This window comes from Bubalus kerabau, chromosome 5 (assembly GCF_029407905.1).
Source record: "Bubalus kerabau isolate K-KA32 ecotype Philippines breed swamp buffalo chromosome 5, PCC_UOA_SB_1v2, whole genome shotgun sequence".
In the NCBI taxonomy this organism is placed as follows: Eukaryota; Metazoa; Chordata; class Mammalia; order Artiodactyla; family Bovidae; genus Bubalus; species Bubalus kerabau.
This window is the reverse complement of record NC_073628.1, coordinates 266,868-280,611: the sequence shown is the minus strand read 5'-3', so window position 1 is coordinate 280,611 and position 13,744 is coordinate 266,868. Positions and strand designations below refer to the sequence as shown.

Genomic DNA, 13,744 nt, shown 5'->3' with positions numbered 1-13,744 from the left:
CTGGGCGGAAGGCCCCTCACTTCCATCCTGGGCCCTCCAGGGCCCTGGTTGGTGTTCAGTTGCTCAGTCGTGTCTGAATCTGCAACCCCATGGACTGCAGCATGCCAGCCTCTCCTGTCCTTCACTGTCTCCCGGAGCTTGCTCAAATTCATGTCCATCGTGGTGATACCGTCCAACCATCTCATTCTCTGTCACCCGTCTGCCCTCAATCTTTCCCAGCACCAGGGTCTTTTCTAAGGAGATGGCTCTTTGCATCAGGTGGCCAGAGCACTGGAGCTTTAGCACCCAGGGCCCTGGACCCTGCCCTTGTCTCGCCTCGTGGCCACCTGGCCGGCACGCCTGGCTGCCCCCTCCAACGCTGCCCCTCCGCCCCATGCCAGCTCAGGCACCTCTTTCAGCGCCCTCCTCAGGCCTCCCTGCCCCGGGACGTGACTGCTTCCAGTCCCACCGTGAGCCGGACGGCCCTGGGGGCAGGCCCCTTATAGACTGCAGGTGCTGAGCTTTGCGTTAAAGTCTGTTGTAAAATATCTGTGGGAGCGTCACGACCAAGTGGCCTGACTTGGTGGGATGGGGAGGAGTCCCAGAGCTCCTGGACCCCAAGCCTCAGACAGTATGAGTGAAGCTGTCAGGGCACCCCCAGGGCGGGGCAAGGTAGAGAGACACTGGGGTGCAGGTGCCACGTGAGCACAACCCAGCAGGGGGCACTGAAGTCCGCAGTGGGTACACTGGCCCAGAAGAGGTCATTCCTCTGCACACGTGTCTCATTCAGCTCGAGGCCGCCTCTGCGGTCCTCCTCCGCCCTCTGCCGGCTCTCCTGCTGTTGGGACGCTCCCTCCCCCGGTCCTGTGTCCCCTGACCAGAGAGATCTGTGCATGGGCCCGGGGGGAGTGTCCTCAGGGGCAAGCACGGCTGTGCTTGGGGACACTATTGCATCCTTGGACCTGACCCCAGACCTGACCAGCCAAGGAAACACGAGGGACTGTGTTCACGGCCACCTTTATTCCCACTGCTGGCTGTCCCAAGGCACCGCGGGGCCACAGCCAGCACCACCTCTTCCAGTGTGACCTGGCCACCACCCCACGCATCAGAGCAGCCTCCAGCCCTGCCCCCCCATGCCCCGCAGAAGCCAATTCCCCAGCTGCAAGCCCCTGATCCCCTCCCCCATGGCCCAGGCCTTCACGTTGCATGTGGACAGGGCTCCAGTGAGAGGCCCCTGGGCCATCCTCAACCTTCTCCTCCAGGCCGGCTGGTGAGCAGCCCTGAGCTGAGCCCTTCCCAGGACGCTGGGTCACATCGCGTTCTCCTTCTCCAGGAAGGCTTCGCCTACGGCCCCAGGAAGTCCTCCTTCCGGTAGCCCTTCTGCAATGGAGAGGGGACCCCGAGTCAGGGCTGTGCTGCCCGCGTCCAGTGTGCTGGCAGCAGGCCCCGGTCGTCCAGGCCTCCTGCGCAACGTGGCTCCCCGTCCCTTCCTGTCCCTCCCTCCCTGTCCCTCCCTGCTGTACTTCCCTCCCTGTCCCTCCCTGTCCCTCCATCCCTGTCCCTCCCTGCCGTCCCTCCCTCCCTGTCCCTCCCTGCCATCCCGCCTCCGTGCCCCACACTTGCAGCCCCGCCTGCCCTGGGCCACGGGAACGTACCGCCCGGAAGTCTCGGTGCAGCTTGTTGTACTGCCACAGGTTGGCCAAGAGGCTAGAGGCCGCCCGGGAGGACTTCTCACTGTCAGGGCTGGGGGGTGGGGGGCAGGGGTCAGCGGGGTGACAGGCGCGGCCGGAAGGCAGGGGCAGCGGGGGGGCAGGGTGGGCATGGGGTTTGGGCCCTGACCTGTCCCGCTTCTTCTTGATGAAGACCAGCTTGCGGAGCCCGTCGAAGTAGAGCAGGTCCCGGGCGGCCACGGGACTGGCCACCACGAGGTTGTTGAGGACAGCTATGATGTTTATCAGCACGTCGGCTGGAGGAGACTTCTCACCCACGCTGCCGGGCAGCTTCTCGATCAGGTGACTCACCAGCTTGGTGGCTGCCAGGAGGTCGGGGAGGTGGGTCTCCACCGCCCTTCCCCCCGCCGCGCCCTTGACACCTGCCGTCCCCTGCTCCCCCAGGGAGCTGGCGCGCCTGCCTGTCCACTGACCCCAGCCTCCCAGAAGCTGGCCCCAGGGCAGCAGTAAAGGCAGAATCCAGGCGAGCGCCTGGTCCACAGGGGAGGTGGAACCCAGGCTGTGGGACGGCCGGACTCACACATCTCATCCTTGTTCCTGGCGTTGCGGGACAGGTTTCGGATGAGGCCCGTCAGTGAGCGCAGCTGGTGGTGGTCAGCGGTCCGAACTCGGTCCAGCAGCGGGTTCAGTATGCGCTCCTGCTCCAGAGCCAGCCGGCTCAGCACCCCCGCCCACTGCCGGCAGGAGGAGGGCGGTGAGTGAGGTGCTTGGTGCCCCGAGCTGCCCGCGGGTCAGGCCCTGCCAGCCCAGACCTCCTGGCTCCTCCCTCAAGTCTGGCGCAGAACCCACGTCCTCAGGAGCCGAGGCCCGTGCCGTCTGGGGCGCTGACCCCCTGCCCCTGCTGCCGCTCAGCGGCCCCTGCCTTCCCGTCCTGCCCGGCCTGGCCCCACCGCCTCACCCTGCGGTCCCCTGCGGTGATGTTCTGCAGCGCCCCGGCTGCCGCCTCGGTCGTGTGCCGGTTGAGCTCACAGCGCTGCAGCAGCCGGTTGTACAGCCCCACGATCTGGGGGCTCCACAGCCACTCGAGGCCCTTGGGGTCCTTAGACACCTCAGCAAAGGTAAGCGCGTCGGCCGTGAGGGGCAGCTGGGCAGGAGGGCACGGAGGGTCAGCTGAGGTCGCCCGGGACCACTGCATCTGCCCGCCCGCCCCAGTCTGGGCCCACCTCTCGGAGCCGCCGGCTCTGTGGAGTGAAGCAGCCCACCGCCTCGCCTGGGGGTACCCCCATGTCCTGGCGGCCCCGGCCCTCCAGCCGCTGAAGGGCCGAGGGCGGCATCTCGTCGTACAGGCGGTAGGACAGGTTCCTCAGCACGCACACGGCGTTCTCCACACTCTGTGGATGGAGGGGGCCGCGGTCAGGGCGGGCTGGCGCCCCCGGGGCCCCCGGGCCCAGGCCGACCCTCACCTTATCCTCACACTTGCCCACGTCCAGGGCATGGTTGATGTAGGTGACCAGGGCGTCCACCAGCCCGTGGCACTCACGCATTTTCTGGCGAGTGGCCTGGGAGGCAGAGCTGAGGTTCCTGCGGGTGGAGACAGGTGAGAGGCCCGCACAGGGACCCCAGGCAGAGCCACCCCACAGCGAGCTGAACCCGAGGCTGAGCTCCTGGGCCCCGATTCCCTCCCCGCCGCACGCTGGGCCCGCCCCCAGCACCTCCTGCTCCTGGTCCCTGTTGGACACTGTTGCTCCCACGCTTTTGCACGCCTACCCCCATCCACTCCTCAAACCGTCCGGGGTGGGGGCAGGTTAGAAATGTCAGATCAAGTCCCTGATTTAAAGAAACCTGAGCCTGCAGTCTGTTGACATCTGGCTGGGGGGAGGACACCTGGTTACCCACTCCACTCGTGGGTCAGCACCTCTGCCTTGCTGGATCTGTCCACTTCCTCCAGTGCCCCGTCCCCCGCAACCCAGTGGCTCTGCCTTGTCCCTCAGACCTCAGGGTCCCAAGGCCGCCTGGCGCACCTGAGGAAGCCGGTGGCGTTGTAGAATATCTCGGCTTCAGAGGCGTTCTGCTGGATGAGGGGCGGCCCGCCCGCCCCCGACAGGGGGCTCAGCACCAGATCTGTGAGCTGCTCCAGCGTGTCCCGGGCCAGGCGGTCCTTCAGGTGGTCGCTGGAGGACAGGTTCCACAGGATCCCTGTGGTGGGTGGGCCGCGGTCGTGGTCAGGGACCACCTCTGGGGACCTCCGAGGCCTCTGGCCCCTCTGTCTTCCTCAGGTGGTAGGGAGGAGGCTCCTGACCTCTCCCTGCAGGGCACTGCCAGCCTCACCCACCAGCCTTCCTGGGGACAGCCTGGGTGTGACCCAGAGGGTCACAGGGCTGCGGTAGGGCAGAGAGGACGACCCTTGGGGACGTGAGCCCTGGGGTGGAGGCTGGCTCTAAAGAGACGTGCCAAGGAATGGCTGTGGGGGCCGAGGGAAGAGGCGGTGGGAGGTGCGGGAGTGGGGTGGGAGAGGGGCAGGGTAGCGGGTGGGGACCAGGCCACCTGTGACGTTCTTGCGGAGCTCATCGTCCTGCTCCCGCAGTGCCCGCAGCAGCTCGAAGATGCCGTTCTCCTCCACCAGGGCCAGCTTGTTGTCCGCGTTGTCATAGACGAGGTTGCGCATGGCGCCTGTGGCGTGGCGCTGCACTTCCTGGTTGGCGTGGTTGAAGAGCTTCACCAGCCTGGGCACAGCCTGCAGGCTGCGGGCCTGCGGGCACAGGCATGCGGGTGTTAACAAGCGTGCACACGATGGATGGGTATGTGCAGAGGTGTGCAGGTGTGCGCAAAGGTGTCCAGATGTAGGCGGGTTATGCATTAAAAGATGTGGACGTACATGTGCAAATGTTTGCAGAGGTGTGCAGGTGTATACAGTGATAGGCGTGTGTGTCGTCTATATTCAGGTGTGTGCAGAGGTGTGCAGGTGTATACAGTGATAGACGTGTGTGTCGTCTATATTCAGGTGTGTGCAGAGGTGTGCAGGTGTATACAGTGATAGGCGTGTGTGTCGTCTATATCCAGGTGTGCGCAGAGGTGTGCGGGTGTATACAGTGATAGGCGTGTGTGTCGTCTATATCCAGGTGTGCGCAGAGGTGTGCGGGTGTATACAGTGATAGGCGTGTGTGTCGTCTATATCCAGGTGTGCGCAGAGGTGTGCGGGTGTATACAGTGATAGGCGTGTGTGTCGTCTATATCCAGGTGTGCGCAGAGGTGTGCGGGTGTATACAGTGATAGGCGTGTGTGTCTATATCCAGGTGTGCGCAGAGGTGTGCGGGTGTAGGCAGTGATAGGCGTGTGTGTCTATATCCAGGTGTGTGCAGAGGTGTGCGGGTGTATACAGTGATAGGCGTGTGTGTCGTCTATATCCAGGTGTGCGCAGAGGTGTGCGGGTGTATACAGTGATAGGCGTGTGTGTCTATATCCAGGTGTGCGCAGAGGTGTGCGGGTGTATACAGTGATAGGCGTGTGTGTCTATATCCAGGTGTGCGCAGAGGTGTGCGGGTGTATACAGTGATAGGCGTGTGTGTCTATATCCAGGTGTGCGCAGAGGTGTGCAGGTGTATACAGTGATAGGCGTGTGTGTCTATATCCAGGTGTGTGCAGAGGTGTGCGGGTGTATACAGTGATAGGCGTGTGTGTCTATATCCAGGTGTGCGCAGAGGTGTGCGGGTGTATACAGTGATAGGCGTGTGTGTCTATATCCAGGTGTGCGCAGAGGTGTGCGGGTGTCAGCGTGTGTATTTGGACATGTGTAAGTGCAGCCCTCCCACCCTGCCTGTGCTGGGCATGCTCTGGGTAGGCCCAGGTCTGCCCAGTCAGTTTGGGGGTCAGCGCGGGTGGTCAGGGAGCAGAGGACAGTGGACGCGGGCCGGGGGCGTAGTCGGCGGGGACGCCACCTGCTTCTTGGCGGCTGTGTCGCTGTAGCACTTGTGCTGGATGTAGGCAGCTCCCAGCACCTGCAGGTTGGGATCTGAGGCCATGAGGTACTTGACTGCTGAGGGCAGGTCGATGTCATCGAATCTGCAGAGACAAGAGCCGGGTTAGGCTGATCTGAGGATGGACTGGGGTTGTGGCAGAGGCTACCCCCGCAAACCCGGCCCAGCTCACCCGCTGCTGAGCCTCTGTAGAGTGCGGTGGCCGCCGTAGCTGTCCAGCCCGCGCATGTCCGGCAGGTGGCCCGAGTCACCGAGGCTGAGGCTGCGCACAGAGGGTGCGCGGGTCACGGACTCCAGGACGCCCCCGGGCCCGCCCCCAGCCACTGCACGGCTGCGGTGGCTGCTTTGGAACCGCTGCAGGGTCCGCATGGCAGGAGCACGGATGGTCCGGCTGGGCGGTCCCTCGGTAGCCTCCGGCCAGTCCAGGCCCCCAGCCCGGCTAGAGCTGGAGCTGGCCCGGCGCTCGTAGGCAAAGGCCCTGTAGGAGGACGTGGCCGCCGGCTCCAGCTGCTCAGACACCACGCTGTATCGGTCGTCCGGGCCCCCGGCCCCCAGCCTCAGCGAGCGCAGGGACAAGGTGTCGTAATCTGCCCGGCTGCCTGCCCCACCACGCTCGTGGAAGGACACAGGCCGGGCGGGCACCGGTGCAGCGGGCGGGGTACCCCGGTACCCTGCAGCCCCAAAGGCACCACCCCCGTTGTGGACGGAGCTTAGCCTCCGACTGGAGCTCAGGTCCACGGCCGAGCGGGAAGACCAGGAGGCAGGGCTGTAGGTGGGCTTGGCGATGGGCCGGAAGGTCTGTGGGGCAGGGAGGGGAGGGGACGGCAGTGAGGGGGCATGGGGGCTCAGCGGGCCCCTCCTCCCGACCGCGGAGCCCAGCCCTCCTCGGAACCTCCGCCTCAGGAGTCTGGGCTAGAGGGGCGTCACTCACCGAGGTTTCCCCGCCCAGGCCCTGGGAGCGAGAGCTGAAGCCAGCCTGCAAGGTGTGGTACTGAGCCCTGGATGCACCTGTAGACGGGGCAGGGGCGGCACAGCCCGCTGGGGCGACAGCAGGTGCTGGCCTCCCGCCTCCCCTCCACCCTGAGGCTGGCGGGGCGGCGCCTCGTCACCCCTCCCACAGCCCCCCGCCTCCCAGGGGGGACAGACGCGCTCACCCTGCTGACCTCCTGGCAGCCTGGGGAGTGTGCCCGGCCCCCTTGCCCAGAAAGCCGCACGGCCCCTGCGGGCCTGGCCTGCGCCCTTGGCCACACAATGGTGGCACCGCACTGCTTAGGGACGCGCTGTGTCCGGGGGTTAGGCCCCCGACCCACCTGGCAGGGCATCCCCAACCCTGGCACACACAAGCCCAGGGCACAGGCGCCAGCCAGACTGCATGGTGAGTGGAAAGGGAGGGTGGGCGGAGGGCGGAGGGAAGGGGGAAGCCTGGACCGCCAGAACGTGGCGGGTGGGTGAACAGACTGGCACATGAGTGCGAATCTAGGCCAGGAGAATGGAGGGACGCTGAAGGCACAACTAAACGGGCATGCGGATGGACAGGCAGGCGGCAAGAGCTGAGAACACCCTGTGAGGAGCGGAGCAAAGGTCACACCAGGCAGCACCGCGGGAGCCCGGCTGCGGTGGCTTCACCTGCTGGGCAGGGCCTTTGGATGGGGAAGGGGTTCCTGAGTCCCACCCGCCCAAGGCCAAGGTAGAGAAACTGGGCGGAAGGGACTCAGGGCAGGGGTGAAGGGGAGGGGGCCCCCTCCCAGCCTCTGGCTCAGCTAGGTCTGGGGGGACTCCCCGAACTGGCAGACCCGCCCTGGTTAATGAGGCTTCTGGGCAGGGGCTATTAACCCTTTGATGCCAGGGAGGCTCAGTCTGGGGGGACACACCCCCAGCCTGGGGACCTTACCCCCACCCCAAAATTATAATCCTCTTCCCCCTAATTGCCAGGGTGGCTGGGGTGGTAATTAACCCCTCCCTGCTCCCTCCTCTACCCCATGACCCTTGGGCATCCAGCTGGGCCACCAGCAAGGCTGAGAGGCCCAGGCTGGGGAGGACGCAGGAACCCGGCGGCCCCTACGCTGATTGACCCACATCTCCCAACCGGCACTGGAGGCCAGTACTGGGAAGGGCCCTCGAGCATCTGTCACTGGGGCTTGACCCTGACATCCCACAGGCTCTTCTTCGCGCCTGACCTTGGTGCCTGCTGCTGCGGCCTGGCAAGACGGGATGACATTTCCAGAAGCTCCCTGAGCTCGCTGCAACACTCATGCATATGCATGCCCAGTGGAGCTGGGTCTCTACACGCAGGGGGCTGCCTGGCCCCGAGGGCGTTCCCCGCGGGCTCTTCTCAGCGGGAGTATCTGGGTCACTCTGGCAGGCCCTCCACCCCCCTGCCCCACAATCCCGCAGGGAGACCCTGGCACCGACAGGCGGTGGCTCTCCTCCAGGAGCTCCAGACTCCGCCCCTCACCGTCCTGTCTGCTCGTTCCCAAGGGGCCAGGGGTGGACGCTAGAGTCTGGGCGTCTGTGTCTCTGTGTGTCTGTGTCTCTGGGGGACTGTGTATGTCCGTGTGTCTCTGAGACTGCGTGTGAGCCCGTGGGATGCGGGACGTGTGCGTGTCCTGGCCTTGCCGACCGAGATGGGCCCAGCCGGCTGGCCGGCCATGTGCCACTTCTCCCATGTCTGGCTGGGGCAGGGGGCTCAGGGCACAGGGGGCAGGTGGGGCCCACCCTGGCTCACGCTGAGGACCCCAGGGTCCCTGCTGGGAGGTAGAGGCCACACCCATGGCGTCTCCCACGCCTGGCGGGGCGGGGCGGTGACTCAAGGCGGCTCAGGTGAGTCAGGGAGCTGAACCCGGAGTCGCCCCACTGCGGCTTCCAGCCTTGGCACCACCACGCCCCTGGGGCCACCCCCACCTGCCGCCCTCCGGTGCCCACCTGGCCCGCATCTGCCTACCTCTGGCCGCCTCGGCTGCCCCGTCGGGCTCAGCGGGCCCATTGTGCCGTGGCTGCTGGCCCAGCTGCAGCAGGCGCGCGCGGACCTGCTCCTGGACGCGGGCCGCCCTCAGCCGCTCTGCCTCCGGCCCCTCGGCACCCCGGCGGTCCAGCTGCAGATCCGAGGGCAGCGCCAGGGAGCACACGCCCGCCTCGGGCTGCAGGGCGGAGAGCAGGAAGTTACCGTCCTGCATGGCGGCGGGCACGGGGCAGTCGGCCTGGCTTGGGCCCCGTCGCCACCTCAAGCCCGAGCTGTCTCGCCGTCTCTTCCCGCGCGGCCCTGTCCCTGAAGTCCCCTCCCCTCTGGCCTCGCCCAGGGCTGGCTCAGAGGCCGACACCGCCCAGCCCTGAGCTCAGCGAGGGGCGGGGACACCTGGGCCAGGTGGGAGGGCGGGGCTGCTCAAGGTGGAATTCGGGCGGAAGAGCGGCCCTGGGCGTCTCCCTGCCTTCCGCCCATCCCGGGACGGGCAGCAGGGGTCTGGTCTGTGCCTTTGTCCCCTGCCTGTAAAGGCCACAGCTGCTCCTTTGGGCCTACTGTCCCCAGCGCTGGGAAAGGTCCCAGGGTGGCCACCTCGGGGAGTCAGGGCCAGGGCCCTCCCTGCCTGGGGAACCGGGTGCTCTGGGAAACTCCGAGGACCAGGCAGCCAACCTGAGGCCTGTGGGAGGCCTAGCAGGGTTCAGGCACCAAGGGACAGAGTTGAGGATTGAAGGCTTGGGGTGGAGCTTCTGGGTGAAGAGGGCTCAACAGGGTCCTTGTCCAAGTCCTTGGTGCCCAAGAGACCCCAGAAGCAGGAGGCTAGATGGGCCCACCGCAGGCTCATGACCCTCCAGATATCCATCCCATAGACCCCGGAAGTCACCCCTAACCCCCTCCTCTGCAGAGGCCTCCGAAGGGCTGGCTGGGCCCTCTCTGATCCCCTCCCAGGCTTCTGCCCCCCAGGCTGTGGGGGTGGGAGGCAGTTCCCAACACATGAGTCAGGGCTCAGCTCAGTGGGGGCAGGCAGGGCTGCCCCGAGGGGTTGACTCAGAGGGGCCCTCCTGCCCGGGCTGGGGACGCAGGGAGGAACTGGCAGTCCAGGCCAGCAGGGACCCGGAGGGCTGGAGCTGCATGGACAGGGGCGGCCCAGGAGTCAGAGCAGGAGTGAGAGCCCGGCAGAGCGGGGCTTGCCCCAAAGTCTCCCTGGAGCGTCCCCACCAGCCAGACCGCCTGCTCCAAGGCCTCCTGGGGAGGCTTGGCTGGGATCCGGGACAGGCCCCTGGTGGGCTGAGTGAGGCGAGGGCTGAGCCCAGGAGGGCTGGGGGGCAGGGGCCCAGCGGCTTCGTGTTCTTCCTGGGTTCCCCTCACAGAGTCACTGTGGGCCCACCCTCACCGGCCTTCCTTCCTGTGGGACACCCTTACCCTGGGCACTGGGTCCCTGAAGGCAGGGGACATGGTCCCAGGTGGGAATGGTGGCTGGGGGCAGTGGCCTGGGGGTGAGGTGGGGTCGGGTCGGGAGGCAGCCCTAGGGGTGAGGTCAGTGCTGGGGAGGAGACTGGGGAGGGAGGCAAAAGTCAGTGTCAGGGGTGAGAGGGGTTGAGGAGGGTCTCTGGGAAGGTCCAGGTGATGCCTGGGGTGGAGCCGCTGGGCAGAGGGGATGCACAGGGTGGGTGACCTACCCTGCTGGCGGTCCGGAGACTGCTGGCCTCGGGGCTCACCCCAGAGACGGCTGCTGTGAGCTGAGGAGTCCTGGGCTGCATCCCGGGCCCAGCACTTCTGCTGGGGCCTCGCTGTGGGCCAGGACTGCGGGGGCACCAGGAGGGCGGGGTGGGAACGCTTGCACGCCCAGCCAGCTCATCAGACCGGTTGCTTCCCTGGGAGTCGTGTTTTGTGTGGAAAAATCCCGGGAGACAAGTTCGTGCGGCACTGAGTGCGCTTGGAGGAAGTCGCCTGGCACGGGCCTGGGGCCCGCCCTGCACTCATCCACCTGGGGCCCAGCCCACCAGGCCGCACACCTGGGAAAGCCAGCCTCCGGGGTGGACTGCAGGTGGGGGTCAGGCAGACACCCCCATGGCCTAGTCTTCCAAGCCTGCAGGGTCCCCAGGGCCAGTTCCCTAGAGCTTGCCCCTCCTCTTGGCAGGGAGGGCTGCAGGTGGCCCCAGGCTGTGCCAAGCCTCCTGGGGACCTGTGCGCCCTCCCACCACCCACCTTGGGTCTCTGCCCTTTGGGACTCCCTGTCCAGGGAAAGCCTGGGGACCCAAGGGAGCTTCCTCTAACCGCTGCAGGGCCCGAGGGACCTGCTGTGGCTTTAACCTGTCCCCCCTCAAGCTCAGAGCCCTGACCGCACCGCTGGGACCAGCCTTCTGTTCCTGAGAGTCCCCCCTCTCTCTGGAGCGAGTGCATGGGGGAGACAGCATAAGGATGATTGGTGCCAGCTTGATGGGTCTTCCTGGAGGAGGGCATCCCTAGCGGGCGGGGTGGGGGTGGGGGGAGATTAGAAAACCTGGGAATATGCGTTGGAGATCCCAGGACCTGAAGGCCTGGAAGGGTGAGGGATGCTCTTACTTGAGAGGTGGGTGGTGGGGGAGCCTGGACTCTGCCCTGGAGGGTGTGAGGGAAGGGTGTGAGGGCCCAAGGGGCAGGCTAGCATTTACAGTATGGACTGCCTGGGCTGAGAGGTCGGGTTGGGGCGACTACCGGTGGAGGGGACCCCGAGGTTGGGGATGAGTAGGGGCGGGCTGGAAGGAGGACCCTTTGCTGGCTTTGCTGCGCTCACTGAGAAGGGGGAAAGGGCTGCAGGGTGTGTGCAGGCAGAGCTGGAGTAGGTACAGAGGGCCCGGCACCCCACTCGGTCGAGAGCCTGGAGGAGGGCGGAAATGGGGAGAAAAGGTGAGGACGCAGACAGCAAAATCATATTAACAAGACTCAGGAGCGCGCTGGAGCGCAGAGAAGTTTAGATCGCACGGGCGGCACAGCCTGCGGCGCGGGGCCGGGGCCGGGTGAGGCGCTCACCGGCGCGGGCACAGCGCAGGGCGGAGGGCGGTGGGCGGGCGCGGGGAGACACCGGGCTTGCTGCTCGCGCTCCGGCCCGCGCGTCCCGGCGCTTCCTGTCCGGGAACTCGCGCCCAGGCTCGAGAACCTTCCAGCGTCCGACGGCCGGGTTCCCGCCAAGTCCAGCTCCGGGCCGCCTCCGCCACGACGCCTACCCGGCGCAGCGCTTGTCCCTCCGGGGCGGCACGCTCCGCGCCCCCTGGCGGGAAGGTCGCTGCGGGGACCCCCCCCCCCCACCCACCCCTCGCCAAAGCCTCTTCTCAGCCTCCCATCCGGCGGGCTGGTTCTGAGCTCTTCCCAGGTGTGTGACGGAGACGGACAGAGCGGTCCACACGCAGTGATGCCGGTCAGGACGGTGGGGCAGCCGAGCGCCTCTGGGACAGAGAGGGGAGCCTTGCAGGGCCCCAAAGAGGACCCAGAAGGGAACTGGGGGCCGGAGCTCATGGGTGGGGGACGAGTGCGGGGCATCCTTTGGGTGCTCCAGCGGGGGAGGAGGAGAGTGAGCTGACTGAAGGGAGGCTGGGGAGGCGGTGGCTGGTGCCCGGGTGGCCTGGACCCGGAGGAGGCCCCCGGGGGGCAGGGAGGGTGGAGGGAAGTCTGTGAATCCCGATGCTTCTTCTGGCAGGAGGCCCGCGCCGGGTCCCACGGAGACGCCGGGCACCGCCCACAGGTGCCGGTTTCCGAGAGTGGTCGGTGCTTTGCTCACAGCCTGTTCTCTGTCCTCTCAGGAGCCCCAGCCGGCCGAGCTGGGAGCACTCCATTTTACAGCCCGGGAAACAGGCTCCGCAGGCTAAATAGGTTCCCAGGAGTTACAGAGCTAGTCAGGGTGTGTGGAAAGGTCGCCCTGAGCAACAGCAGGCTGGGCTGGGCTTGGGCACCCGTGGGTGGGGTCTCGTAGAACCCCCGTAGTCCCTTAGCGAGGGCTGGGCCACCTTCTCCACGGGGTTGAGCCAGGGTTTGTTTGCCTTCTCCTGGTGTTCAGCTTCAGCCTTGTCCTGAAAGGGGTTCCTGCCCTCTGGGCCACCTGGGCAGCTCTTCGCTCTCACCATCTGGATCCGGTGCCGGGGCCCCCAGGCCCGGTGTCGCCTTTCTGCTTGAACAGCATCAGGGCTGGGTTGCCTGTCAGCCTCCAGCTCCCTTTCCTGCAGGTCCTGTGCCCTGGGGGTCAGTCGGAGCTGGTCCAGCCCAGGGGAGGACGCTGTGTGCCTGCCTGGTGCCTGCAGGGGCCTGCAGCTCCAAGGCCTATGACTTCCTGTGCACACGTACGGTCAATTTTTTGTTTTAAACTTTCGACAGTGGCCTGTGTTTTCTTTCCTTCAGGAACGTTTTCTTCCGCTGTGTCACTGAGGTGTCTTTTCTCCTTCGTTTCCTGTCTGTTCCGTCTGTGCTCCAGGATCCCTTGTCTCCTCACAGTCTCCTTCAGCTGTCCTTCCCCATCCCCTTTTGTGTGCATCTCTCAAACTTGTCTTCTGTGTTCCTGACTGGGTTTTAACAATAGCTGTTCCTATTCTTTGAAACTCCTAAAGTGGCTTTCATCACTGTAACGATTTTATTTTTCTCATCTGTTGTTTTCCCCATGTATTGTCAGATAGTTTTAATTTTCTTTGTTTCTGTCACTGATTTTTTAAAGGAGACTTTCTTTTTTAGAGCAAGTTTTAGGTTCACAGCAGAACTGAGAGGAAGGTAGAGAGCACCCCCATCTGCCCCTGCCCCCACCAGGCACAGCTCCCCAGCTGTTGCATCGGCGGGCACGTTTCTTGCAGTCGATGATCCTGCACTGAGAAGCCGTCGTCACCCGGAACTCCTGGCTCACATCAGGCTTCATCCTGGTGCTTTACACGCTGGGGGTTTAGACAAGTTCACAGTGACGTGCACCCGTCATCACAGTCCCGTGCAGAGTACGGCCGCCGCCCTGAGCACCCTCCGCTCCGCCGGTTCATCTCTCCCTGCCCCTCCCCCAGCCTCTGGCAGCCACTGATCTTTATGTTTTCTTTGCAGTTTTGCCATTTCCAGAATGTCACAGGTTGGAATGTCACAGTATGTGGCCTTTTCTCGTTTGTTTCTTTCACTTAGTTATACGCGCTGAAGTTTCCTTCGTGTCTCGTTGTGGCCTG

General features: G+C 65.3%; 1 protein-coding gene across 1 annotated transcript; it reads right to left on the bottom strand.

Moving 5' to 3' along the window:
* Positions 1-980: 980 nt before the first annotated feature.
* PKP3 (plakophilin 3) lies at positions 981-10,339 on the bottom strand. The gene is made up of 14 exons (XM_055580411.1): positions 10,259-10,339; positions 8,565-8,760; positions 6,555-6,631; positions 5,796-6,421; positions 5,585-5,708; positions 4,194-4,398; positions 3,671-3,845; positions 3,113-3,230; positions 2,873-3,040; positions 2,608-2,793; positions 2,230-2,383; positions 1,819-2,011; positions 1,635-1,722; positions 981-1,359 (listed from the first exon to the last, which is right to left on the bottom strand). The coding sequence occupies exons 1-14, from the start codon at positions 10,337-10,339 to the stop codon at positions 1,324-1,326; spliced, it is 2,427 nt and encodes an 808-aa protein (XP_055436386.1). The 3' UTR covers positions 981-1,323.
* Positions 10,340-13,744: the final 3,405 nt, after the last annotated feature.